Source organism: Nesoenas mayeri, assembly GCF_963082525.1.
Source record: "Nesoenas mayeri genome assembly, chromosome: 14".
NCBI classification, from domain to species: domain Eukaryota; kingdom Metazoa; phylum Chordata; class Aves; order Columbiformes; family Columbidae; genus Nesoenas; species Nesoenas mayeri.
Window position 1 is genome coordinate 19,187,514 of NC_137556.1, and position 27,539 is coordinate 19,215,052.

At 49.1% G+C, this 27,539-nt stretch overlaps 1 protein-coding gene across 1 annotated transcript; it reads left to right on the forward strand.

Moving 5' to 3' along the window:
* The first annotated feature begins 574 nt into the window (after positions 1-574).
* Positions 575-27,539, forward strand: ETF1 (eukaryotic translation termination factor 1). The gene is made up of 11 exons (XM_080353106.1): positions 575-646; positions 737-884; positions 16,726-16,901; positions 17,689-17,828; positions 20,885-21,023; positions 21,928-22,118; positions 22,648-22,777; positions 23,538-23,693; positions 24,568-24,632; positions 25,569-25,716; positions 27,090-27,539. The coding sequence occupies exons 2-11, from the start codon at positions 799-801 to the stop codon at positions 27,170-27,172; spliced, it is 1,314 nt and encodes a 437-aa protein (XP_080209232.1). The 5' UTR covers positions 575-646; positions 737-798; the 3' UTR covers positions 27,173-27,539.

Below are 27,539 nucleotides of genomic sequence, written 5' to 3' on the forward strand. Positions count from 1 at the left end.
ACCTGAAGTCCCCATCTCCTGGGCTTCCTCTGGGCTGTGACAGCCCAGGAGGACCAGGTGTTTCTGAACATGGGCTGTGGGCTCCGGCCGTGTCCCCGGGCAGGGACGCGAACCCCCATCTGCGGGGGACACGGCCCCCAAAACAGCAACATCGGGCGTTGCTTTGGGCCGGGGGGGGGAACACGAGTGGGCCGCCGGGTGGCCGGGGGCACAGGGGTGACAGACGGCAGCCGCAGGGCCCGGGCCGGGGAGCCGCACACGGGCCGCGCCCCCAGCCACGCCGCTCCCGCCGCGGGCCCTTTAAGGCCGCCCGGGCTCGGCCGCGCCGCTCTCGCGAGAGCCGCCGTTGCGCCGCGCCCCGCCCCGCCGGTAGGGCTGCGGACTACACGCCCCACAGTGCCCCGCGCGGGGAAGCGACCAATCGCGGCGCGGGTGTGGGGCGGGGCGCGGGGGCCGCCGGCCTATGGCGTGGCGCCCCGCTCCCGCGCGGGTGGGGTGGAGCCCCGCCTCGGGCTCCCGGAAGTGATGTCACAGGCCCCATGTGAGCCGATTGCAACACATGCAGCGCGGAGAGGGGGAGCGCGAGCAGCCGGTGTCCGACGTCAGCGCCGCCGCGAGCCGCGCGCCGGGGGGAGCCGCGCCTGAGGTGAGACCGGCCGGGCCGGGCCGCGTGGAGCCGCGTGTGGCGGGTCTAACCGGGTCTAACCGCTGTGTCTGTGCCGCCCGCCCGCCGCAGGCCGCCGCAGCCGCCGCCGCCGCAGCAGGAGGAGGAGGAGGAGGAGGAGGAGGAGGGAGAAGATGGCGGACGATCCCAGCGCTGCCGACCGCAACGTGGAGATCTGGAAGATCAAGAAGCTCATCAAGAGCCTGGAGGCGGCCCGCGGGTGAGCGCCGGGGCCTCGGCGGCGGGCGGGGGGCGGCGGCGGGGGCGGCCGGGCCGGGAGCGCCCGAGGGGTCCCGGCCGGGCCGGGAGCGGAGCGGGGAGCGGAGCGAGGGGCTGCGGAGCGGCCGGCCCGGCCCTGGGCCCGCCGGTGTCCGGCCGAGGCGCAGCCCCGGCCCCGCGGCCCCTTCCCGCTGCGCTTTTGTCTCGCCGCGTGGTGAAGCGGCCGGGCCCCCGCGGCCGCTCCGGGGCTCGCGGAGAAAGGCGGGTTCGGGACCCGGCTCGTTGGGCCGAGTGGCCTCGGGGCCGCCGCGGCGGAGGGGAAGCGCAGCCGGGAACGGGCAGCGCTGCCGCCGGGCTCCCGCCGCCCCGGCCCGTCCGCTGCTCCCCCGGAGCGGCTCAGTCCCTGCGGGGGCGGCACAGGTGTCCTGTCCCGGGCGGAGCGGAGGGGACGCGGTCCCCACTCCCTGTGCAGCTCCACGTCGCGTCCGGCCTGGCCGGGTCCCCGTGCCCGTGCCAGCTGGCACTGAAGCGGCGGATTCCAGCTGCACCAGCGGCTCCTCTGGCCCCTCCCGAGGCACCGCGGACTCGGGCAGGGAGCAGGGTGAGCACGGGGAGCAGGGGCCAAGGCACTGGTTACTTTATTACTTTTCTTATTGATACTTACTTGATCTCTCTCACCCTTTCACCTTCCAGTGAAAGCGCTTGGCTCCATTTCCCCAAAAACCAGCTGTGCTGAAGTTGGGATAGTGTTAAATTTAAAGTCTTTATTCCCCCCTATGTCATCCTTGCACTCTGATTTCTTTTCTACTACCAGAAGTAAAATTGCTGGGTGTTGTTACAGCCCACCCCATGGCAGAGGTGACGTGGTGCCCGTTTCTGCGGGTAGCTCAGCAGTGGCACGTTGTGTGGGTCAGAAAACCACTTGGTCTTGAGTTATTGTAAGAGCTATAGGTACCAGAGCAAAGAAAGCGTGTCTTGGTATTTGCATTGTAATGCAATAAAATAAAAATGAAAGGGGACTCCTTAGCCACCCTCATGCCTCCAGTTTCCACAGGCTCCTCTGAATGGGTGTCCCCCTGGCTGGGGCACTGGTGGCACCGTCCTGTGACCACCCCGAAGGTACCTTTGGACAGCTTGTGTCAGCTGAGGTGCTGTTTTGTCTTTCCCTTAGTGCTGGTGTTTGTTCTTGTGTGTCAAGTAGGTCGGGGAATCACTAAGCTGAAAACTAACCCAGGCAGGAGGAAAGGGGGGGAGGATGCAAGTCACAGGTCTCCCTATATTTTTTTAGTCAGATTTATAGTGTATCTGTGTAAAGGATGGGGGTGTGGGCAAAGGGAGTGGGAGGGCAGGGCTTTCCTTCCCCGTCAGAGTGGACTTTGCCCACACTGGTCACTCAGCTGTGCCTTTGTGTGGTGTTGACAGCAGGCAGGGATCGTGGGGAGGGCCCAGCAAGCAGGGAAGCGTGTAAACGACTTCTGCCATGCAGCTGAAAGGGCTTGGGGAGCTACAGGCATCCGCTGCAACTTGTGAAAGCAGCTATCGCTCCCTGTAACAGCACTGAGGAAGGCTGGGAGGTGTTTTGGAAGTGCACCATTACCATCTTGGCTGTCCCTGATTCAAAATGTGGTACATAAGCATGTCTACCTTTAGCGGCAGCTCTCGTGCTGTTTGGAATAGATGAATGTTGGGCAGAAACTGGTTTTGTTTGAAACTGGTATTGGAGAGCTCCTGGGAGAGGTGAGGCCAAAGGGCTAGTGTGGGAGTTGAACAGTTTCTTGGGGCCACAGCCCAGGTGTCTTCCCTCTCCGCAATTACTAATCCCTGGCACATCTCTTCTTCATCGTAAAGATACCACAAGCAGTACAAAATGCATGTAGGAGGTTTAGATGATCCCTGTGCATCCAGCATATCTCTTAGATGTCATGATACTGCTGTTCCTTACTTTAACATCTGTGCTAGCTGCTAACCTGCCACCTGACGAAGGCCGCTGATGCCAGCAATTCTTCCCTAAGCAAGGTTATGCAGGTTATCTGTAAATGCGTGTTGTGCTTTTACCGAGTCTAGCTAAAATTATCCTGGTCTGTTTGGGTCTAGTAAGGGGAAGAGATGCTGCAAGTTTTGCCAGCAGAAGCGTTGGGCTCCCTGGCACAAGAGGTGTGAGGCAGCGGAACAGGCTTTTCCGGCCTTCAGGAGCGTCGCTTCCTCTTCCTGCCAAGTAGGAGGACCTGTTCTGGGGTGGATTAGGGGGCAAAGCTTTCAAATGTGGCTGGCCAGGGACTCCTCGGTGTCTCCACCTTCCCTTACTCATGTCCTCCTAATAGTGACCCAGCAGCCGTGTCCCAATTTCATGTGCTGGTTGTTCCTGCGGTGGATCAAAGGGATGGGAAATGGAGGAAGCTGGAGCTTGATGTTCAATTCACACGTGGCAGCTGGGGCACCTCTCTTGTTATCCGGCTATTTTGGTAAAATTTCAGTGAAGTCTGCAGAATTTTATCAAAATGTTAAGTGAGTATGAGAGCAGAATAAATGCTTTTAAGGTGTGTGAGACAGATGAGGTAAGTGGCAGTATTTGGTCAGAAAACCGAGGGGGAAGATGAGAGCTTCAGCTTTACCAGCAGCTGATCAGCCAGAGCAGGGGTGTCAAACTCATGGTCACAGGGGGCCACATCAGTCTCGCATTTGAGTTCAAAGGGCCGAATGTCATTTTAGGAATGTATAAATGTAGGAGCTGTTAGATTTATACAGTCCTAAAATGACATTTGGCCCTTTGAAGGTAACGGCGAGCCTGATGTGGCCCCTGGTGATGATGAGTTTGACACCCCTGAGCTAGAAGCCGGTGTGAGGGTACAACCGCTTCTCGAACTTTAAGGAAACGTCATAGTAAGAATATGCTGTGTTGTTTTTCCAGTCCTGCTTAGGAAAGCCGGCTTTCTCACAGGTGTCTGGATAGCAAGAACCTGGAATATCAAAGCAATGACAAACCATTTTCAAAACCATCAAACGCACCGCAAACCCCTTTCTCTGCTGGCAGGGAGTAGAAGGAGCTTTTCTCTGTATCTTGCTTCCTAAACCAGAAGTGTCTGTTATCTCCTCCTAGTTCTTCCAAAGCTGAGTTGCAAACTGTCTGATATTGGACAAAGTTAATGAGTTGATCTTCCTGATTTGATGTGAAGGGGAGGGGGAGTAGCTAGTATCTGTGGAGTATGTACAAGTAATAGCAAATGGGGTCTGAGTTCTGCACTACAAGCAATTAACCTTTCTAGCCAAAAGAAGATGAGGGTAAAAAGCTGGTGATGAGCAAGTTAAGCCCTTGTGAGAAATCCCACCTTGTCAGTCATCTCTGGTAGTTTGGAGTGCTCAGACTTTTCATCGAGCATCTCTGCTTCTCCCCTACAGGGGGATTCTGCTTTCAGTCCACAGTTTTTGACAAAATCAGATTTGGTGACAGACTTTGCCCCCCAGAAGCTGCAGCTGTCTTTGCACATGGATGTTGCAGCAGCTCAAGCAGAAGCTGTATTTACCTCTATGTTTTTCTCTTATCCTCTCTCTCAGGGCTGTTCTGCTGTTGCTTCATGCAGTTTTCCAGTGTCAGTGTTCAACTGACAATCGCTCTTTGTTCCTTTGGTCTTTGCAGTTCTGAATAGCTAGCAGGGCTATGGTCACTGTTTTTTCTGCTAATCTAAGCTGTAAATACTTGGCAAAATCAAGTATCAGCAACAACCACCAGTCTCCTTGTGGGCTTAGACCTGAGATGTCACATCTGAATCATGTTTGGAAAACTTGTCAGAGTTTGAAACCTGGGCTTTCATCCTGCGAATGGCTCTGCTCAGGAATGATTTACTAACACCTCTGCTGAGCAGCTGGATTTTCTGACCCCGAGTGAGAGCGCAGCAGGTGCTGCTGCAGGGTGTGGTGCTGCATTATGTATCAGGAACCTGCTCCCTTGAGACATCTCTCCTGCCTTGAACTTGCTGTCTTCAGAGCAGTAGCCTGTATGGGTTATTTTACTGAAAGAGGCGGCAAAGAGAATGTCTTTGAAGGCTGTGTCTGCAGGCATAACTAAGATTGACAAACAGTGTGTCAGAGAAAATTTTTCCAAATTAAGTATTTTAGAAGTAGGGGGGAAACAAGGCATGTGCAATCTTCTGAGCAAATACAGAAACTACATCTGCTTGTAATGGGAAGAAATGTATCAAGGCAGGAGAATGGAGAAATGGCAAGAGAAGGGGAAGTCTTGATGTCTCCAGAGCCATGGGAAAGCCAAGCAATGTGGCTTCCTGCTAGGGTTTGGATTCTGCCAGGATTAAGGGAGTGGAGCATCTCCCGTGTGAGGAAAGGCTGAGGGAGCTGAGTCTCTTTAGCTTGGAGAAGAGGAGACTGAGGGGTGACCCCATTAATGTTTACAGATATATAAAGGGGGAGTGTCAGGAGGATGGAGCCAGGCTCTTCTGGTGACATCCAGTGACAGGACAAGGGGCAATGGGTACAAACTGGAACACAGGAGGTTCCACTTAAATGTGAGAAGAAACTTGTTTGGGGTGAGGGTGGCAGAGCCTGGCCCAGGCTGCCCAGGGGGTTGTGGAGTCTCCTTCTGTGCAGACATTCCAACCCGCCTGGACACCTTCCTGTGTAACCTCATCTGGGTGTTCCTGCTCCCTGGGGAGATTGCGCTGGATGAGCTTTCCAGGGCCCTTCCAACCCCTGGCATTCTGGATTCTGTGAGGATGAGACTTCAATCTGCTATATGGGGGAAATCAAATGTGAGGCACATCAAAAGTCACTGGGAAGGACAGAGGCCTGAAACTCTGTGGGAATTCCTGCAAAGTGAAACACATACTAGTTCTGCTTAAGTATGGAGAAGCTGACCTGTTGCTTAGACATAAATAATTTACCCAGCTTGTGTTGCAGAAAGCATTGTTTGCAGCTGGGTTCTCCTGCAGTTCATCTGGAGGCTTCCTGGTCCTGATGGAAGGGCACAACTTTGGAATTAGCCTCAGGCTGTTCCTGCTTCCCAGCCTTATGCTACAGGGACTGAAGCTGATTGTGAGAAGGTGGGTTGGCTGTGCATCTCCACACCTTGTTCTGGGCTGTTCTGGGATGAAGCTGCTTTGATGACCAGGCAAGCTGGCGAGGCTGAGACCTGTTTGGACAACCTGGTGGTTCTAGAGAACAAGGTAGTCTTGACCTGCTCTGCTGTTAGTGTCGTGGGCCTTTCCAAAAGTGACCTGGAAGACACCTTCTCATGAGTTAACGCTGCAGCAGCGCTTGCTGCTGGGATGCATTTAAGGAGTAACGGGGCTTAGTCACAAAGAGAAGTCCTGTGTGGGTTTGCCTTGTTCCTCAGTTCTTTGGAGCAGAGTGCTGGGGTTATATTGTGCTGCACCGGTGAGGTGTATCTCCCTTCTGAATTAGTGCAAATCCTCAGTCGTTCCTGGGAGCACCTGCAGCACTCGGCTGTACATGACTTGTTCTGCTGGTAGCAGGTGCTGTGCAGCTTCTTGGAACTGTGCTGTAATAACTGTTGAATGTGTTAGAATAGTTGATTCTCAACTCCGGTGTGAATTCCTCTACTGCACCACATACACATAAAGATACTGCATACCATGTATAGTGTGTAACCATACCGTCAGGTCTAGGCAAGTACCAGTATAACTGTGTCATCTCTAAGTGATGTCATATGCCAGGAGGAGGGTTTGCTGTGGTCTGTCATCGCTGCGACTGGCTTCTGGCAACGCTGCTAGACATATGTGGGTTTAGGGGCTCCCTCCCTGCTCCTGGGCAGGCAGATCTCTTTCTCTGCCTTCTTTATTGGGATCTGCTTGTTGTGTCTATGCCTTGGGTCCAGGGAACAGTTTAACTGTTGATACAGCATCTGTTTCTGCAGAGCTGAAGCTTTCACCTTAGGATGTGGAGTGTGATGGAGACCGTGAACTGGGCTGGGATGAGCTGGTCAGTCTGGGAAGGGCAGTGGTGTTACAAGGTACTGCTTGGCTTTCCAACTTGTGCTGTGTTAATTAGGTTTCAGGGCTGATATGTCATGCTAGCACCAGTCTTGGGATAGTCTTGAGGAAGTCTCCACAGCAAGCTGATGTCTCCAGTGGACCTGCCTTTGCTAAAAGCCTTTTGCTCCTGCTGGAGCCTGGGCTGGACCATCCTTGGTGTAAATGGCTGTCTTGTGCTCTGTGGGGAGCATGAGAGGCGTGAGTGGGGCAAGGATGGGAAGAGTAGCATCTGTGGGATGGCACCTGGAATTTATCTTTACTGACAATGACTTTTCTCCTTTGGCTTTATGATACATCATTGAAGGGTGGAGTGCTTCCTCAAAGTAATGCTTTCTCAGCCTGCTTGTCTTAAAGGTAGTTTCTAAAGGAGTCATGTTTCTGTTGTGGAGGTAAAGGGTATGATATTAATACTGCCTTTTGCTTCTAGTAGTATGAGGAGAAGGAGATGTTTGCAGAGAGGCTGGAATAGAAATAGTCCAGAGCAGAAGTGATACCTGAGGGCTTGGTGGCAGATAATCATGTAGGATGTGTTGCAGCTCCTCACGCTGTTCCTCTGTTCTGTTGGAGTCTGTTCCAGCTGCCGGGCTGCACAAGCTGAGTGTGGATTTCCCGTGAGCAGGGCTGTTCAGAGCTCTCAGGACTAAGGCAGTGTCTCTTCAGAGCTTGCGTGTCGGTGGTGTTGAGGGCGGCTGCACTCTGTGCTGGGCAGAAGGCAACTAGAACCAGGGAGAAGGTCCAGAGGGTTGGTGACTCTCTGCTGGTTGCCTGTGTCTAATTGTTGTAAAACATTTCCTGGGCTTTCTCATCTGCCTGCTCTACCTGTTCCTTTTGAATTATAGCAACAATTAGGAAGCACTGTTTTGAGAGCACACGGTAGCGAGCAGCAGAAATGACCTGATCTGGTTACGTGTCAGACGAGAACTCCAGTACGTGTTTTATAGCCTTTGGTAGTTCAGCAGCCTGATACCCTCTTTTACAACAGTGTGAATCATTAGTGAACAGTGTGATTCATGCACAAGATCATCATTCACATAGAGCTAATGAATGAGACCCTGACTGCCGAAGACAAATGACATGGCAGAAGATGGGAATGAGCACCTGAAAAGAGAACAGGCTTTTTTGGCTTTTTGGCAACTGCATTTTTTTTTTCCTCCCCTGTTAACTCTCTATTCCCATGTAGTTCTGAGGCATTAACATCTTAACAAGCAAATCTGGATTTGTTGCTTTAGTCCCTCGGTGTACATCTTGTACCCAACTGGCCCATTAGCATAATGCAACAAGTCTTGTAAACTTGGAGCATTAATAATTGGAGAGGGAGGAGGGAGAGCAGGGGAGCTGTGGCAAAACTGAGCCTCCCAGTGAGTCACAAATGTCTGAAGTGCAGAAATGTCTGTTCCATTTACCAGTAATTGGACATCCGGGCTTTCTGCATGAGATCAGATGCAGCCAATAAGGCCTATTCAAAACATGACTATGCAATTATGTTTTGTCATGTGTTGCCTTTGATCCAAGGATTTCAGCGTGGCATTGATTCACCTTCCCTGTGGGGTGGGCAGGATCCACTTGTGCTGCTTCCATCCATACAGGATGAAGTTGGGATCTGCTTCCGGAGCTGCAGAACCCATTTGGGATCTGGGCGCTGGCGGTTGCCTGAGCAGCAGCTGCAGTGTCAGAGCGGCTCCCGTTGGGAACAAGAGGAAGGTTGGAGCATGGACCTGCCAACGTTGACCCCTGGGCAGGTAGTGCATGGTGAACCAGCAGGTAGGGGCTCGCTGTTACCTGTGCATCCTTTGGACATGTGATACCTAGCCAAATTCCCCACGATGTGGAGAAGTAGACGTCTGTGACCTGATTCTTCTTTCTCCTCCTTGCCATCCCTGGGGAGCGGTGCCTGCAGAGCTCAGGAGGCAGGTCCTGGCTGTGGGCCAGTGCTGCTGGGGGGACGTGCTACCTTGCCTGACCCCTGGGGACATGCGAGCCGGCTGCTGCCTCCCTACTGCCCGAGCAGGGGCTGCGCTGGGCGCGCCTCTCCTTGCCAGGGTGGGTTCTGCCTTGGCACTTTGCTCCCAAACTTGCTTGGCATCTGGGGGCTTTTCCTCTTCAGGAAGGTCAGTGGGTTAGGGTGAGAGGAATGAATACCTTTTCAGGGCAGACTTAATGTCCACGTTCGAGTTGTTTCTGGTTACAGGGAGTGCTTTTAGTAGATCATCTTCCTGTAATGCTGGCAGATGAGAGAGAAGATTCCTGTGTGGGGCTCAGAACTACAGCACTGGAGCCTGGCTCTGTGTGAGCCGTGGTGGCAATAGCTGCATGGCCTCATGCTGTGCAGCTAAGTGATTTTCTTTTGTCCTGGGTAGAGGTGGCATTCAAAGACCGATGGAGGAATTAGCTATCTCAGGGGAGTGGAACTCACTTTCTCCAATTAGTGCTTATGCTGAAAAGTACTCTTGAGGAAAGAATGACTTGGTCTTGTGGCTCTGCAGTCCCCTTCACATCCAGCCTGGCCCCATCTTGCACTTTGTCTGTGCTGATGAGGTGGCGCTGGATCCAGAGAGGTCACCTCTGCCTTACTTTTGCTTGGGAACTGCTCTCCTCCACATCTTCATGCCCTTCTCTGGATGACTAGCAAGCCCTTGAGGAACAACTTGTGTTGATATCACCTCTTACTAGATCATCTAGAGTTCTGGTGTATGCTGTGGTTAAATGCAGAACACCTCTGAGGTGGCAGTTGTGAGGCTCTTGCTGAAGAGATGCTGTAAAAAGTACTGCCAACAGCATGGCTTTCAGCTCAGCTTCACATTAAACTTCAAAGGAGCTGATGGTAGTCCCATTGTCAGCTGATGGGTGCTGTGTGCTCTGTCTGGATATCTGCTGCACTCATCTCCTGCATGAGCTGTGCTCTGAGCCAAGCACCTGAACAGAGAGTGGGATTTCATCTGTTTCTGATGGAAACATCACAAAAAGCTGTTGCTTCTAGAGCAGCAACTGGATTGAGGCATGCTGGCTGTGTTTGTTGCAAAGCATTCAACTCGTGTTCTCTTTGGGTAAGATGACGTTGCTTCTGTAGCACTGGAGGGATCCTAGACTCTTAAGATTGCTCTTTCCTAGCAGACTGACAGGATTTCCAGGAAAAATTATGTAGCTTTTGCATCTGTTGTCGTCTCTCTAGATTTGCCGTCTCAAGTGGACTTGAGCCACTTCCTATGATGAAGGCTTTGTCTTATTAAAAGACATTAAGTCTTTAAAGGGCACAGCTATGAGCTGTTTATGTGCTTCAGAGACATAATTCTTAAGTTGTAAGAGCATATGCGTAGAACTTCCCTATGGCAAGGTCAGCGCCACCGCGTACAGGGCTTATATGAGCAAGGAGTGTCTAATGACCGATGTTTCATAAAAGAATCCAAACCAGCAATTTTGCACTTGTCTATACTAGAGGACACTTTTTATGGCATTTCATTCAACATCTCTGCTCAGATACAGGACCAAAAGACCCTCAAGTACTCCTTACTTACATCACTGCTTGTGTGGACTGTGCTTTCAATTCAGGCCTTCGCTCAAGTATCTTGAGCCCAGAGCGCTCTGTAGGTGTTTGTTCAGAAGTGCTCTTGTCTTGGACCTGTGGTGTGTACCTGGCAAAGTTCTGCCTTGGATTACTTGGATATTGCTGGCATTGTACCTGGCTGTGGAGGTGTCAGTGATGGAGCTGGTCTAGCCATAGTATAACTGGAGCGGCTTTGGCTGTCCGGGCACCTTGTGCTCCTCGGTGCATGCGATGCCTGCCTAGTAATCCACGGTACTCTTAAATGGAGACCAACAGATGTTACCTGGGGCAGGTAGAGTGGCTTGAAGCATCGTGTGGCAACGGTTATTTCATAGAAAGCTTCCCAGCTGTGGTGTGTGGTTAAGATCAGATGATCTGAGAGCTGTTTGCTCCAGTCTCTGGCAGTCGCACAGAAGCCTCGTGCTGCCCTTGGTTCCTGGGGAAAGCAAGCTGCTCACACAGCAAGTGCCCTGTGAAAATCAGCTCATTTTGAGTCACAAGGACTGACCTTCTTTGCCTCTGTATCTGCACGTTACACAGCGTGCTATTAGTGTAAAATGTTTCATTGTGGAACAATTACAGCCCAGCTGCCGTTTGTTAGGTCTCCTCTGATACCACAGGATGGGCCAGTAGCTGGTATTAATATAGCACATCTGTTAAATGAATGTTCTCCCTTGCCAGTGCATATCTCAGATTCCAGGAGACAGGTTGAGTGCCTGTTCCTCCTCAGACTCTGGTTGGGACGGCTCGTCTGCCACATCGAGGGACGGCTACAGTTGGTGGTTGCTGCGTTTGGTACTGTGGCCATGCAGATAGCTGTTTTACTGACAGAACGCTATGTATAGTGGTGGGAATCTTTTAGAAAACCACTAGACCAGTTTCTAGTTTCAGCTGGAAGTTGAAGGTCTAAGGATCTGCTCAGCTGTTCCTTCTAACAGGTGGAAGACTAGAAACTGAATCCATATAGGTGAAGATGGTCACCCAGCTGTAATGAAACCCATCCATGGGGTACACTCAGCAGCTTCTTCCGAACACGATGCACTGCTTGCTTTGTGTGCTTGCCTTCTCTTGTGGTGGCTTCTGCTGAATCATGAGTTGCCTACACGGTGGGCACCGCTCCTGGTACCAAACACGGTGTGGGACTCGGGATGCAGCCGGTGTGAGTGTCTGCTGTGGGATCCCTGATGGGTCTCGGTCTGTGGTACCATGGCTGGCAGGTGACACCTCTCAGGCAGTGCTGGCAAAAGGAGCTGTGTTGAGGCCGTAGTACCTGCTCGCAGGAATATTGGTGAAACTTTTCCCCGCAGCTTTTTGGGGCGAGGTTAGCGATGATTCAGCGCTGCACATGCTGCCGCTTGCTGTGACAACTTGTTAACATTTGCTCCTGTGTCTGTCTGTGACTGGGAAAGCTCTTTACTTTGTGGTACGCTTGTCAGACATTCAAACTGTAGTAACATTGAAGTTTTAGTAGCAGAACAGGCTGTCCTGTCCACAAACCTCAATTTCCTAATGAACTTGCTGTCTCGAAAGAGCAAATCATGGTTGTTTTTCCTTCCCCCTTTCCCACAAACAGCTCTCTGCCAGGTTGTAGGCGCGAAGTTGGAGCGCACCCACAGTGATTCAGAACGAAAGTCGTAATCCTGGTCATCTTCTGTCCTGCAGATACCTAATGCTGGTGCCTTCCAGGCCACACTAAATTGGAGCTAATTGCCAATTACTGGCAGGGCTGGCACAGTGTGAGCAGTAACCATAGTAGTCAGACAGTGAAGTGCTTTGGCCTTTCCAGAGGTTGGCACTTAATTGCTCCCTTCTTTCTTTGTAGTTGTGGACAGGTGCCCTCAAAGTTTTTAATGGTTCTCTCCTCTCCAGTTCCTTGTGCGGTGGCACATGTTGTGCTGTCTTGTGGTCTGGGATGCCGGGTTCTTACAAATCAAACCTCCCAGAGCGTTTTGGTTCTTGATGTGTGTACTTGCATCACAGTGGCAGCTCTTTGGCTGCTGTGCAGACACTCCTGAGCCCAGAATAGGGACAGCAACTGTCTCTAGCTGCTTAAAACTCCCTGGCTCAGTTCAGTCTGAAAGCATTAGCTTCCAGCTAATCTAGTATAATTTGTCTCGAGTGCACTAAAAGCAGGAGGGGGAAACTCTTAGCAATGCTGCATCTTGAAACTGGGATCCTGCTGAGCAGAATATAATCTGGAGTGTTCCAGGTCCATCTTCGTGCAGGAGCGCTGGGGATGGTGCAGGCAAGAACCAGCTCGTTGCCTGTTTGATCCCGAGCTGCCAGGGTGAGCAGTGCCTGGATTGATTACTTAATTGTTCACTGTAACAGTTCTCTAATGGAGTTCTGTCTGGCAGTGTGCTCTCTGGGCTGGAGGATTTGGGGTTGGCAACGGCCTGCCAGGCAGCTAATGTCCCATGTGCTTCACACATGGCAGAGCCTGTAGGGTTTACATAGAATAGAATAGTTTCAGTTGGAAGAGACCCTCAGGATCATTGAGTCCAGCCATAACCTAACTCTGGCACTAACCCATGTCCCTGAGAACCTCGTCTAAACGCCTTTTAAACCCCTCCAGGGATGGTGACTCCAGCACTGCCCTGGGCAGCCTGTTCCAATGCCCCACAGCCCTTTGGGGAAGAAATTGTTCCCACATCCAACCTCAACCTCCCCTGGCGCAACTTGAGGCCGTTTCCTCTCCTCCTGGCGCTTGTTCCTGGGGAGCAGAGCCTGACACCCCCTGGCTCCAAACTCCTTTCAGGCAGTTCAGAGATCAGAAGGTCTCCCCTCAGCTCCTGTTCTCCAGCTGAACCCCCAGGTCCCTCAGCCGCTCCATCACACTTGTGCTCCAGCCCCTCGCCAGCTCCGTTCCCTCCTCTGCGCACTCTTTAGTATTTCAATGTTCTTATGATGAGGGGCCCAAAACTGACTCCAGGATTCAAGGTTTGGCGTCACCAGTGCTAAGCACAGTGGCACAATCACTTCTCTAGTCCTGTTGGCCACACCATTCCTGACACAAGCCAGGATGCTGGTGGCCGTTTTGGCCACATGGGCACATGCTGGCTCATGTTCAGCTGCACCAACACCCCCGGATCCTTTTCCAGCCGCTCTTCCCCAGTTCATGGGGTTGTTGTGACCCAAGTGCAGGACCCGGCACTTGGCCTTGTTGAGCCTCAGACAATTGGCCTCAGCCCCTCAGCCCATCCATCCAGCTGGTCCAGATCCCTCTGTACGGCCTTCCCACCCTCCAGCAGATCAACACTCCACCCAACTGGGTGTCATCTGCAGGCTTACTAAGGGTGCGCTCGATCGCCTCATCTAGATCATTGATGAAGAGATTAAACAGAACTGGCCCCCAGTACTGAGCCCCGGGGACACCACTGGTGATGGGCTGCCAACTGGGTTTGTCTCCATTCACCACAACTCTTTGGGCCCTGCCATCCAGCCAGTTCTTTACCCATCGCAGATACACCGTCCAGACCATGAGCTGCAGCTTCTCCGGGAGATGCTGCGGCATACGGTGTCAAAGGGAGGTTGTACCAGCAGATTTCCCAGGTGTCATTACCAAAGTAAAAGTGCTCTAGAACCCAGCACACAGCTCATCTAGCAGCTGCGCGGGAGAAAGAGCCATGGGATTTTGCAGAAATACCTGTCATGTTCAGGCACAGCAACTGCAGAGACGGGTAGGAAACCTGGAGACTGTATTGCTATGCAGAGTAACTTATTTTTTTTTTTTTCTAAGTGTGTTTGAACTGCAGTTTTCTTGGAAACTCTTTACTCCATTTTGCCTCCTTGAGGTGAATTTAATGTACAGGTACAAGCTTGCTTTGAGAGGTGAAAACTGCCCTTCTGTGGTAGGATCTCAGTGGTGCGTGTGGGTCTGTGCCCACCCCGGTCACCTGTGTGCAGATGTGCTGCTGCTCCCGTGCAAGCTGCTCACCCGCAGTTTTACTGGGTTCTGTAGGAACTGGTTAGTGCCTGGAATAGCTTTGGCTGAGTAAATAGTGGCATGAGCACCTCAAACCTGAGAAATGCACTTGATGTTGGTAATAGAAGGTACTTTTGGATATAAATCCAGGCTGGAATTTGCTGAAGGGTTGAACCAAGTAGAGTGCTGTGTTAAACTAGTTTGAGACTTAAATGAGGGAGAATGCATCACCTAAGAGACCCTTTCCATTTATTTGTTTGCAGTTATAAGTCACGAGGGCTTATGAAGTCAGGTATATTACCTGAGGTTAGGGTGCTTTGGGAAGGATGTGGACACATGTGACTCTGTCTCATAGATAAGACATGGTGTGTAATATAAATAATCACGGGTCACGGTGGCCCCTTCCAGGTGCAGGTCTGGTGTGACCCAGCCGCTCAGGGCACGCAGGTTCTGCTAGTGCAGCAAGGCCAAGGGCTGGGGTCTGGGGGCCAGTTTGCACTTGAAAACTGATGGTGGCTTCACAAGTGCTTTTCACTGAAGAATCAGTCTTGGGAGGGTGCACCCAGTCTTCCTCTTTGCTATTCTCACCTGCTACCCCACATCTGTCCTCAAAACAGGAGAAGTTGAAGTCTCGTTGTAGCAGGAGAGCCAGGAAGTGTCCAAGGGGCGGAACTCCCACCTCGCACCCCCGCATCGGGATGCCCTTAGTTTGTTCAGCAAGTCAGGTGTGATTTGCAGAGCTTTCTGATCTCTGGGAAGGCTGAGAATCTCTTCTTTCGGAGGAAGAAACAAACCACGTGAGCTTGCCTCGAGAGCGCTGCTTTCAGAAAAGTGGGAAGAGTTGCTGTCATGCTGATCAGCCTGTTCCTCAAAGGATCCTGCTGGGAACGGTGGGCTGTTAGATCTCCCCCAGGGCTCGTGCCGTTCGCCGGGGTAGCCGACTGCTTTAATTGAGTGGTATATGGAGTATTCTTGGCTGGCATGACCTGCGAGTCTGATCGCTGTCAGCATGGCTCAGGGCTCCTGCGAGTAATGCCTGCAAATGTCTCTTTGTGACTTTCTTGATTAGTGTGTAGGGGGATCTTGGATATTAAACCCAATTAGTTGTCTTCAAGGTCAGGGACTTGTTTGACCCACCGCCACCCGTTTCAACTTGGCCTGAATTGAAGATCTTTGCAAGAGCGCTGTACAGCTTCTGTAAAGAGGCTAATGAAGTGATGCTTTTTAAAGCACTTCCCTGCTGGCTCTGTAGCCTAAACACTTCAGGCAGGACACTAGAGCATGACAATCTGAAACAGCAGCAGGCAGGTACTGCCTGAGTCTTCTCCTACTGTAAGAAGTGTAAAAGAGCAAAATCCACCCCTTTTTTTTTTTTATGGCTGAAAACCACTTTCTTGGTTCTGTGACTCATAACCCTGAGTAGAGCTTCTTTCACAGAGCTGAGCTGGTTTGTCCTTGCAAGGACTAGAGGACATGATGAGGCATTTGATTTTTATGCCCATACTCTGATGTGAAGTATGAGGTCTCGGTTCAATTTGAAATGCTGCAGAAGCAGTACTTGAAGTCTGGGATGCTTCAATGGCAAATAGGAGGTACCTGCTGGAAAGCAGATGGAAACTTCCCTGATTTTCATTTTGGCTTTGGGTGGATTTGAACCATGAGGCTGCTCTGTAGGATCCACCCCAAAGCTGTAGGAAAAATGAATATCAGACTTACTTTTTTTCATTGAATTTAAGCCAGTTCTGTGATTTGCGGGGTCTTATCTCCTGTTCCATGCCTGGGGCTGGCACTTCTGAGCTAGCAGTCCTGGACTTAAGCCTGCTTTATTTAAAGCAACTGCTGGAGCTGGTGAGCTTCTCTATAAAACAAAGTACTGGCGAGAGGGTAGAAAAGACCAACTACTACAAAAGGATCCTTCCAGTTCCGTTTTCTGTCTTAATCTGAGGAGAACCAAGTGTTAAAACAGCACTTGGGCTGCGTAGTGCTCAGCTGCCTGGGAACAAATGGAACGGGTTTACAAATGTCCTTGAAGTATGTGACCGCATTGTTTTAAAAGATTTCTGCTGGGAACTCCATACATGCCTTTAGCTTGCAGCTCTTAGCCTGTGTGTGTCTTCTTTTTTCCAGACGAGTATCCCAGGTTAAACAAGCAGCTTTTGGAATACCTTAACACTTTGTTACGGAGTCAAATATTCTGAAGAGACCATTTTGTTACCTTTTTTCTCAACTATTGTCCAGCAGAAGGGGAATAACAGTGGAGTATCTTTGGGGGGAGGGAGGAGACACAGCGGTGCATGTGGAATACGGTATGAATACACTTGTTGCTTTGGCTGGTGGCTGCTCACAACCCCTTTTTCTTTTTTTCCTTTCTCAGCAATGGTACCAGCATGATATCGTTGATCATTCCCCCCAAAGACCAGATTTCACGAGTGGCAAAAATGTTAGCAGATGAGTTTGGCACCGCCTCCAACATTAAGTCTCGAGTGAATCGCCTTTCAGTACTGGGAGCCATTACATCTGTACAGCAAAGACTGAAACTCTATAACAAAGGTAACTTGTAGCTTGTATGGATGCTGGCAAACTTCCCTTACTTGGAAGCAGCCTTAAGTTCCTGCATTATGCAGTTTTCTGCTAATCAAATCTGTTGGCCTGTACTGCTGTTTTGCACTGATGTTCCAGGTATGTTGCCCGTGGATGAACGACTTCAGGGTCAGAGTTTGGGACTAGAATAGTGGGATGATCCTTGTCTTTAATAAATGGGCTCATGGTCCTGTCCTTAGCAGTGCGGGCTATTCTAGACCAGGCCAGCCTGAAGAGCTGTTCCACAAGAGTTCATTTGCATTAAACTAGTGGGTTTCCATCAAGCAGAAACTTCTGTATGCCTTATGCATGCCACTGTGCAGCTACCGTCATTTCCGGAGGAAACAGACCCATACCATCTAAAATGATACTACAAATTAGTCTTTACATTGGCAAGTGGCTGTTGAAGAACCAGGAAAACTATGGGGATGTTCAGCCTTTTTCTGGATTCTATGAGCTTACAGGCTCATGGGTTTAACAGACAGGTACATGTCCTCGCAGCTTTTTTAAAGTATTTCCATCAGTGTTACCTTTAGCTTCCTGCTCTAGGCTGTTCAGTATCAATTCACCACATTTGTGTGTTTTCCATTGTGGAGATCTGGGAGGGAATGAGGTGGGGGAAATGGAAAGTGAAAAAAACCACTTGGGAACTTCATTTTCATCTCTGCCTTAAGTCTCATGGCCTTGTTGTTGGTTTTTGATGGGTACAGTTTGCAATATTTGTTAGTGATCTCAAATCGCATTGTGTCCTTTACAGTACCTCCAAATGGTCTGGTTGTTTACTGTGGAACAATTGTGACAGAAGAAGGAAAAGAGAAGAAAGTCAACATTGACTTTGAACCTTTCAAACCAATCAATACGTCGTTGTATTTGTGTGACAACAAATTCCACACAGAGGTGAGAAATCCCCTATTGCCTGCTGGTCCAACTCAGATTGCTTTGCTAGGCTCGCTGAAACAATCCTTGATGTACTTGAGTCCACAGCCTAGAACAGCAGCTTCAATGAAGACATCCTGCTGGTGAAGCTGCTGGTGGCTGGCTGGTATTCAGAAATGTGTGATATTTGGGAAAGGACCAGAGATACAGTCCAGCTCCTGCTCCAGCTGAGTTTATGGCCCAGCTAGCAGCTGTTGAGTTTGCGTATCCCACAGGCATGAGCTTTTTGCTGTAACTGGAGGCAGGTGTGTTTTTTTCTTAACCTTAGAGGCTCATAGATCTTATTCCAAGCCAGGCCTTCAAGTAATGCCAGGATAATATTAGTGCTGCCAGTCTTGATATCGGATGCATTAACAGAGAGCCTTGATGGAGAGCTGGCATGTGTCTAATCTGTCTGGAGTAAAGTAGAATTATTTTTATCCCACATCTACTTATCTTAGTTAAATGAATGGTTTGAGGCATATTTAAATTAATGTGGATTACACTAGTCCTGACTGCATGAAGTCAGTTTATTGCCTCTGTTTTGGTTCTGTTGGCAGTTGCAGAAGTTCCAATGGTTGCAGCAGATGACTGACTGCCTTTCACATCCGTGATGTCCAACATGATAAATGTGTGGACTGAGACTAAATTGCCTGTCACCAAACCCCTATGATGTGGGCTTGACAGGCCCTTCAGTGATGTAGTTCTGCTTGTTTCCTTGGGTTTTGGAGAGCACAATTGGGTTTCAAAGGGTATGAGTACAGAAGGGAAAGGTGTGCTTGTTGCACAGGTGAGGTACACCCCTATTATTGTCTCCCCACCAAGAATGAAATCCCAGTACATCTTTGACCTACCAGGAATAGCAAAACTGCACACAGGTACAGCTCTTGAGTTCTGCTGAGCCTGCACATCCACAGGCAACTGAAAGCAAGAGGTAAATACGAGAATTCAGGAGAGAGACAGAGGTGCAAAGCCAGGGGAGATATGTGTCCCTGCCGTTGTTGGCAGCGAGTTGCCTTTTGCGCTATTAGGAAAGGGATTAATTTGGTCTTGGCTGCAGGTGCCGCTTCAGGGCACTGATCCAATGCACAAGGAGTAGCTGCTGCCCGGTGGGCTGTCCCGGGAGGCAGCTGTAAATACACCCCTGCTGGTGCGTAGCGCTGCTCAGCGAGAGAACAGCAGTAACTGGAGAGGAATTTGTGCTAATTGCAACTACTGCCCATGCGATTGCTGCCAGCACCTTCCTCCACGGGCTGTTTGCTCTCCTGTGTCTTTTGAGTATGTGATTATTTGACTTGGTATTATCTACACTGCAGAATCAAATCCAGCTGTAAAAGCCGGCTATATGCTGTCCTGAGCTGTGAGGTGATGTTAGCTCTGAAGCCCTGGTCTGTCTCATTTGGTTGTAGCGCTGTGTTTAACCCAGTGATTGCCCCGAACACGCAGCTACAACTCAACAGATGGAGCACCTGGCTCGCTACATCAGGAAATGTCCTGTGGAAGTGAGGACACGTCAAGGAATAGAAAAGGGATCTGATCTTCAGCTTTAGGCTGAAGCTGCAAAGAGGAGACTCAGCCCAGGCTGAAGGAACAGAATAAAAGCAATAGTCCCTTTTATGTGCTTGGTAGGACAAAGAGTGGAATTACTGACGTAGAATAATGAAGGAGAATCATTGGATACTTTGTGAAAATAAGAGGGAATCAACAACATCACAGGTGTAGTCATCTGCTGCCTGGCAAGGGTGTCTGATAAGATTTCTCCTAGATATTTTATTGCCTATGTGAAACTGAAGTGACTTCCCAAGAGAGAAATGAACCCTGATGTGTCTGAAGGGTAGGATTTACAATGACTGATTCTGATACCTTGGCTGGAGCATTCATTCCAGTCACACGATTTGCTTGGCTCTGTCCCAGTTACGTAGATTGCAATGTCATATGCCACTTCCTCCTCTCATTCATCCCACCGCTGAGGAATTAATACAGAATATTTATTTTGGCCAGTAGATTCCATTAAACCTTAGTGTCTGTTTCTTTTAAGTTTGAATGCTGTAGACTTGGTTGTGTGGATTTTGGACAAAGATGACTGATGGTTTTTATTCTTTCCATTCAGTCCAATAATCAAGCTGGCAGGCGTGCAGGCTGTTAAAGGTCCTGTGCTGTAAACCAACACCATCGCTCTTTCAGTATTAAAATAGTGGCTTAAAACAATCTGGAATTTGACAAGTTCTTCATCCCACACCACCAGAACCAGGGCTGGATGGGAGATGGCACAAAAGTAACTCAAAAATCTCAACACCAAGCAGTGCTTTAGTTGTTAGTCAACTTATATGAGGATGCGTTTAGCTGCTTTCTTTAAAGGGAAGAAAATTGAAGGATAACTTCATTTTCCTGAAGATGTTATGGCTGTCTTCTCTATGGCAGATTATGCACAAGACAATTATTGCTGCTGTTACTTAATCCTGCTTTGTAAGGCTGAGTTTGTCATAGCCACTGTGGATTTCGTCATCCTACCTCTAGGACTTTTTGAAGAGAGCAGGCGCAGTAAAACCAGTATTTGTGGTAGCTGGCAAGTAGAAAACTGGTCTGTATTGGTTCTCTGTAGTATAAAACTGCCTGATTGTGAACCGAGTTCTGCTCTCCTGGCTGGAATACCGGGAAAATTACTCCTCCAGTTTTGCCAGCCAGAGGTGATGCAGCCTCACAGAGGTGTGATCTGTTTCACTTAATACTTTCCAGAGCTGGTCTTTAGGGTTTTGCTCTTACACCTGCCTGGGACGTCATCTGATGATCTGTGGAAATAGTTATCAAGCTTAAACATCAGTTTTCCTTCTGCTCTTGGTGGCGTTGTGTGAGACAGTAAGCAGGGGTCATCACAATTCCGGAATCTGCTGCTCTTCCTCTAGTTTATTTGTGAAAAAGCAGCAATGACCACCTATGGAACTGAGATTTATTGAGCTGTATTGTTTCTGGTAGCCTTTCTGGACTAGAATCCTTAATAAACTGGTGCTTGCTGCTGACACCACGGTTTTCTGTTCCAGGCTCTCACAGCACTGCTTTCCGACGACAGCAAGTTTGGCTTTATCGTAATAGATGGTAGCGGTGCACTCTTTGGAACCCTTCAAGGAAACACGAGAGAAGTCCTGCACAAATTCACTGTGGATCTTCCAAAGAAGCATGGTAACGCACTGGGCTCTCTCTAGGCTGTTTGCAGCAGAATATCGCAGGGTGGGATGTGAGGGCAGAAGCAGGGAACGTGGCCTGTAGGTGTTTAGCTCTACTCAGTTCTTTGCTCCCTTGAAATCTGACAGCAAAGCCTCTAGTCTGAGCCTTCTGTCAAAATTAATGAATCACTCTAATCCGCTGTTGATCTTCTTAAAGTGACGCTTTTCATTTCGTGGTGGATTTGACCCTTTACTTGGTTTTGGGACAGTCATAACTAAATATTACTAGCACAAGTAGTAACACCACTTGGTAGTGTCTTCAAAGTTTGCATCTGATAGTGCTGCATGCAAACCACAGTGAGAAGCAGGAAGCACAGAAGCCTAATAGAACAAGCAAAATTATAGTTCCATTATACAATGCTGTACTGTAGTGAGCTACTGATGAATTGAGCAAATTATCTGTTAGCTACTCCTGGTTTACTGCCCTTCTCTGGAGATTAGGGTGGGACAAAATGAAATAGAAACAAGTTTCTGCAGCAGAGGCTGCTGGGAGGCATCTCATCAGGAGAAGAGTATGTGAGGTAGTGTAACGAAGGAAAAGCTTTTAATGAAGGCATAGGACACAGCAAATGTGCACAGGTGTTCAGAATTTCTATAGAGAGCTGAGAATCTATATGAAAAGAAAATAAACCAATCCAAACATATTTCCCTCTGTGGGATATGTGGAGAAAAATCTCTTGCTGTGAATGAAGCCTCTTTATTTGCTGGCTGTTTCAATGAGTGCCCCTGGCTCTGCTGGTGGCAAATTGCAGCTGCCCTTGGCTTCAGCGATCCAGGGCCCAGTTGGGACAGTGTACTAATAACCTGCCTGAAATGAAATGGCTTCCAAATTGCTACCTCGCATCTGTTCTCTCCTAAAGGTAGAGGAGGCCAGTCTGCCTTACGTTTTGCTCGTTTGAGAATGGAGAAACGACACAACTACGTAAGGAAGGTAGCAGAGACGGCTGTGCAACTGTTCATTTCTGGTGACAAGGTGAACGTGGCTGGTCTCGTTTTAGCTGGATCAGCTGACTTCAAAACTGAATTAAGTCAATCTGACATGTTTGATCAGGTGAGTGGCCTTTTCTGAGCAAAGCCCAAACGTTTAAGCCGGCAGTAGTGACATGGTGATATTCGTAGTAGTTCTGGTATATGATGCATCTCGGGAGGAATGTAACTTTAGTGTCTTAAGTGAATTGATCAAAACTAAGCTCATACACCCTAGAGAGATCTCCCTTTCTTAATACTTCCTACAATTAGGTAAGATCTCCTTTTCCTAATAACAGTGCTAGTGAGAAATCTGTCCTCCTGGGCTTGGAACTGGCATTCACATTCTTTGTGTTTCCCAAATCTAAAGTAGAAGCTTTATTGGAATTAAACTCCACTAAACCTAATCCTGTGTCCCTCTTGCCTGAAAACTGTGCTTCAAATTGAGCACTCAGAGGTGCCTCTGACTCAGAACCTCTGCTTGCAAGTGAAGCAAAAATAGATTAATGCTGTGACTCTTACTAAATACTGAATTCTTGTGGCATTAGGAAGTTGTCTTGTGGCAGTTGTGTGTAATAGACTCTTTCTCGTGTCCTCCTTTTTTTCTCTTTTAGCGGTTGCAATCCAAAGTGCTCAAACTAGTTGACATTTCATATGGAGGAGAAAATGGATTCAATCAAGCAATTGAGTTGTCAACTGAGGTTCTCTCCAATGTGAAATTCATTCAAGAGAAGAAACTAATAGGTATGTGGCTACATGCTCGGCCTTCTGAGCCAAATGTGCTTGACTGAATATGCAGGTTTTGCTTCAGACCTCCTGGTGATGCCTTGTGTGCTGCCTCAGGCCCACTGGGTGTCCTGAGCTGGGCACAGCACCACTCGTAGTGACTCTTTCTGCTACCTGGACACCCTGTCAAATGCTGCAGGATTTAATGAGACTTCAAGACATGAGGGGGTTTTTATGTGTGTGGTTTTTCTTTTTACGCACTGAACTTGTCAGATCTTCTCTTTGTTTTCAGAGATTGCCTTATTTTCGGGCCTTCTGGTGACATTTGGGTGGGAGGGGAAAAAAATCTCATTGTTTGCGTCTTCAGAAGGATGAGAGTTACGGTTTATTTAGGCTTAAGATGGCAGTAGAAATGATCCTTGGACTCTCAGCAGACACATTGCTAATTTGAAACCCCAAGAGCACAATAGTGGCAGTAGCTATTTTGCACAGAAGAGTGGAGTTCAGTAGTGCCCGCTGGTGGATTAGTCCAGCTAATTGTTCAATAGCGAAGGTAAGCCTTTCAAGGGAGTGAGATTCCTGACAGGACAGTGTTTGATGGAGTTGACTTTCTGCTGCTGAATATCCTAAGCTTTGACGTGTTATCACATCCCTTGCTTCCTTCAGCAGCACTGCAGTCGTGTTTTCCAGTTTCTTGCATTCAAATCAGACTTGTTTAAAAATCCATGTGGCGTGATCAGTGTTTGTGACAATCTCGCTCTTTGTATCCTTGCTGCAGGACGATACTTCGATGAAATCAGTCAGGACACGGGGAAGTACTGTTTTGGCGTTGAAGATACACTAAAAGCTTTGGAAATGGGAGCAGTAGAGATACTGATAGTCTATGAAAATCTGGATATAATGAGATACGTTCTGCACTGCCAAGGCACAGAGGGTAGGTAGCGCTCCTGTGAGATCGAAAGGTCCGTGAGGGTTTGACATGAGTCATCACACTTGGGTAGATGATGCTGGAGGAACACCAGAGGTAGAACCACAGATGGTTTCTGTTGAAGGGCCTTCCCAGCTCCCCCAGTGCCCCCCCTGCCATGGCAGGGACATCTTCACCAGCTCAGGTTGCTCAGAGCCCCGTCCAGCCTGGCCTGAGGTGTCTCCAGGGATGGTTCATCCACCACCTCTCTGGCCAACCTGGGCCAGGCTCTCACCACCCTCAGGGGCAACAATTTCTTCCTCATGTCCAGCCTGAATCTCCCTCCTTTAGTTTAAAACCTTCACCCCTTGTCCTGTCATAACACACCCTTCTAAAAAGTCTGTCTCCATCCTTCTTACAGGCTCCTTTTAAGTACTCATGTAAATCTTTAAGGGCTTGATCAAGGGAATGACTTATAAGCAGCTGCTCTGGGGGAAAAAATCTGAGACTAGCAAGCTTCTCCTGGCGAGAAAGGATCGCAGTGCTGGGCCGGCAGTTTGCACTGGCATGAATCCTCCATCCCGTGGGTTAAGGATAAATGTGGTACTAATGCACTACAGAGCGGAGACTGGCCTGACCCTGTGGCCAGAAACACAATTCTTACTGACTACAAACCAACCGTGTGCCCGCAGCAGGACCTCTGCCCGCTTTGGTGTTGGCACTACAGTTATTCTCCGCTGGTTGTGCCCTGTTGAGTTTCCCACAGAGCTTCAGCTAGAAAGAGCGGCAGCGTCAGTGTCCAGACCCTCCGTGGTGCCGTCGCTGGCTGCTGTCTGTCTCGCTGTCTTTAACCTGGAGTCTTACCTGACCTGATGTGTTGTTTTTTCCTCTCCATTCTCAGAGGAGAAGATCCTGTATTTGACACCAGAGCAAGAGAAGGATAAATCCCACTTCACAGACAAAGAGGTATTTCAGCTTTGGGGCTTCTAGATTTATTCTGAGCGTACTGGTGCAGCACTCTGGATATCTGAGCTTAGTTTGTTTTGAGCACGGTGACCTTCCTGGCACTCAGATGAGACTTCAGACTGTGGTTCTTCCTGTTCACCTTCAGTGTAGCTCCTGGATTCTAGACTTGCCTTTCTTCAATCCTTCCTGCTGCCAGTTCCCAGGCTTTGTGTAAATGCGTTGTTGACAGGCAATACGGGGTGTTCGACCACACCAAACCATCCACTAGAAGAGTTTGGCAGCCACCATGCCGGTGAAGGTCCCAAACCGTTATTCCTGGCTTATTTATTGTGCACTGATTTGATCGGAACAGAACAACTAGAAATGATGGCATGGATTTAAGTGCAAGGCAGTGTTTGCTTCTACATGTCCTTGAAATGTGGATCTGTCATTTGCTAACTGGGAGTTTCTTACCTGTACAGGTCAGAAAACCCTGACGGGGCTATGTTATATTACTTCGCAGAGTAAACTGGGCAAACGAGTCAGTCCCTCACAAAAAGAGCGGTTGTCTGTCCTGTATTAGGTTGCCAAGGGTGGCCGTTCCCAGCTGCTTTCCCTCCTGGTGGGGTAATTGCTGATTCCTTGGGTGCGTGGAAGTTTTACGGTGTTATCTGCAGTGATGTAGGGTTTCTATGCCGATAATCACTCAACCTTCTACTTACAAAACTATGCTTTTTGCCTCTGTATTTACCTAGATGAGTATTTCATAGAGTAAACAGTGCCTGGTTAAATAAGTGGCGCTGGACTTTGCGGGGTATAAAGCAAATACAAAGAAATTGTGAAAACTGCGAGTGTTGCATGAGGTGACAGTTGTGCAGAAGAATAAACAAGGCGTTTTCTCTCCCACTTCTCCACTAACTTCTCTTTTCTTTATTTTTCCCTCAAATGTCCACGTAGACTGGCCAGGAACACGAGCTGATAGAAAGCATGCCCCTTCTGGAGTGGTTTGCGAACAACTACAAGAAATTTGGAGCAACGTTGGAAATTGTTACAGACAAATCACAGGAAGGATCTCAATTTGTGAAAGGATTTGGAGGAATTGGAGGTAAACTGCAAGGGAAAAATGCGTTTTGTCTTTTTTTAATGTTTGATTTGATAATCTGGGGCCAATACAAGGGGAAAGCTTAACAGGTTAACCTTACTCCTACCAGTTTAAGAAACTCATGTTCATCAGGGATCTGCAGGCGAGTTTGCTCCACATTCAGCAAGATGCTGTGCGAGTGGGGCAGCTGTCACTGTGGGCTGTGTTCCTCAGATCCCTGCGTCCTTCAGTGTGCTCGGACTGTCCTCCTTTCCAGCTCCTGGGTATCGGAAGGGCCGTGAACAGCTGCTCTGTGTCTCTGCACCGTTGCTGTTTGCGGCAGAGCGCGCCCTGCTGTGTACCAGAGCGGGAGGACAAACACCAGCCCTATTTCTGAAGCAGCTGGATGTCTGTTATTCATCTCTCACAACTTCCCTGTGCTTTGCTCCCTGGTCTTCCACTTCTTTTCCAAATAAAAATATTTTTAGGCCAAGTCAATGGAGAAACGAAGCTTCTGACATCCTTCTCTTGAGCTTGCTGGCCAGTTTTAGCTGTCTGGTGGGGGTGCAGATAGCACGTGTGCTTCAGGCTGATAAAATCATGAGTAGGGTAGAGCAAAACTGCCTGCTGTGCACCTTGTTCTCCCCAGACCCGGATCCCAGGACAAGGCTGTTGCTTATTTTCTGATTAGCCAGCTGTTACCACTTACCTGTGCTTAGGTTGATGGATGTAAAATACAGGTGAGTGTCTTGTAAAGAGGGATTTTTAGGGGCCAGAGAACACCAGGCAGAAGGAAACAAACTTGAATTGTTTGGCTGCATAAAGAGCAACAGGTTTCCGAGTTCTCAGGGTTTGTAATTCCAGGAGTCCCTCCTGCCCTGGTGGATCCAGACTCTTTGCATGGTGGGTTTCACTAGGGGCTTGAAGGGAGAATGCCCTTCGCCTCAGTACATGTTTCCAGGCATAAAGGCTTCCTAGAAACCCAGGTGGGAAGGACAGCAGCCACTAAATCCTGCTTTTACCCCATTGTAAAAGTCACCTCAGTGCCAGCCGCCTTCTGAATTTAATGGCTAGGCCCTCAGCTGGGCAGTTGTACTGGGACAAGTGGTCTGGTACTGGTATTCTCTTGGAGCGTGAGTCCCCTAGAACAGGCTCAGCTTTTCCGGGAGAAAGCTGGTCTGTACCGGATCGGTAGGTGTTTCTTCCTTCAGGCAATAAATGGAACACGGATGTGGCATTTTAGCTCATCTGCTGTCAGTCATCGGTTTGAGCCTAATTTGCAACACAAGTGCCAAGCCAGCTTCTGAAAATTAAATTTACGTGCAGACAGGGCTCAGCAAACTGCTTAAAATGCTCTTTAAAATCCTGAAGGAGCTAAAACGTGTTGTTTTTCGCAGGTATCTTGCGGTACCGAGTGGACTTCCAGGGAATGGAATACCAAGGAGGAGACGATGAATTTTTTGACCTCGATGACTACTAGGTAGTCGACCTGGGTCCGGCAAAACGTGCCTCGCCCCTCCAGCATCCAACCCAAGGAGCAAACTCATAGTGGAAAACACAACAGATCCCTGCCTTAGAATTGGAACATTTCCAGAACTTGATCCACAAGCATTGGATTGAAAAAAGCAAAACCCTACACTTTGGTTTGTCATAGTGTCAGTACAGCAGCAAACTACTAAGTTCCTGTATGCCACTTTGGACTAATTTAAAAAGAATCCCAGTTTTTACTTTTACTCAATGGTGAAATTGGTTGCTCTTGTATTTTATGAAAATGATTTTTTTAACCTTCATGATACATTAACTGCTGTAAACCTCTTCCTTCAAAAATTAATAGAAGTAAGATCCTA

Coding starts and splice junctions, on each gene's coding strand:
- ETF1 (XM_080353106.1), top strand. CDS start 799: ATGGCGGACGATCCCAGCGCTGCCGACCGCAACGTGGAGATCTGGAAG. Junction 885..16,725: donor AGCCTGGAGGCGGCCCGCGG/GTGAGCGCCGGG, acceptor TTCCTTTCTCAG/CAATGGTACCAGCATGATAT. Junction 23,694..24,567: donor GCACTGCCAAGGCACAGAGG/GTAGGTAGCGCT, acceptor CTCCATTCTCAG/AGGAGAAGATCCTGTATTTG.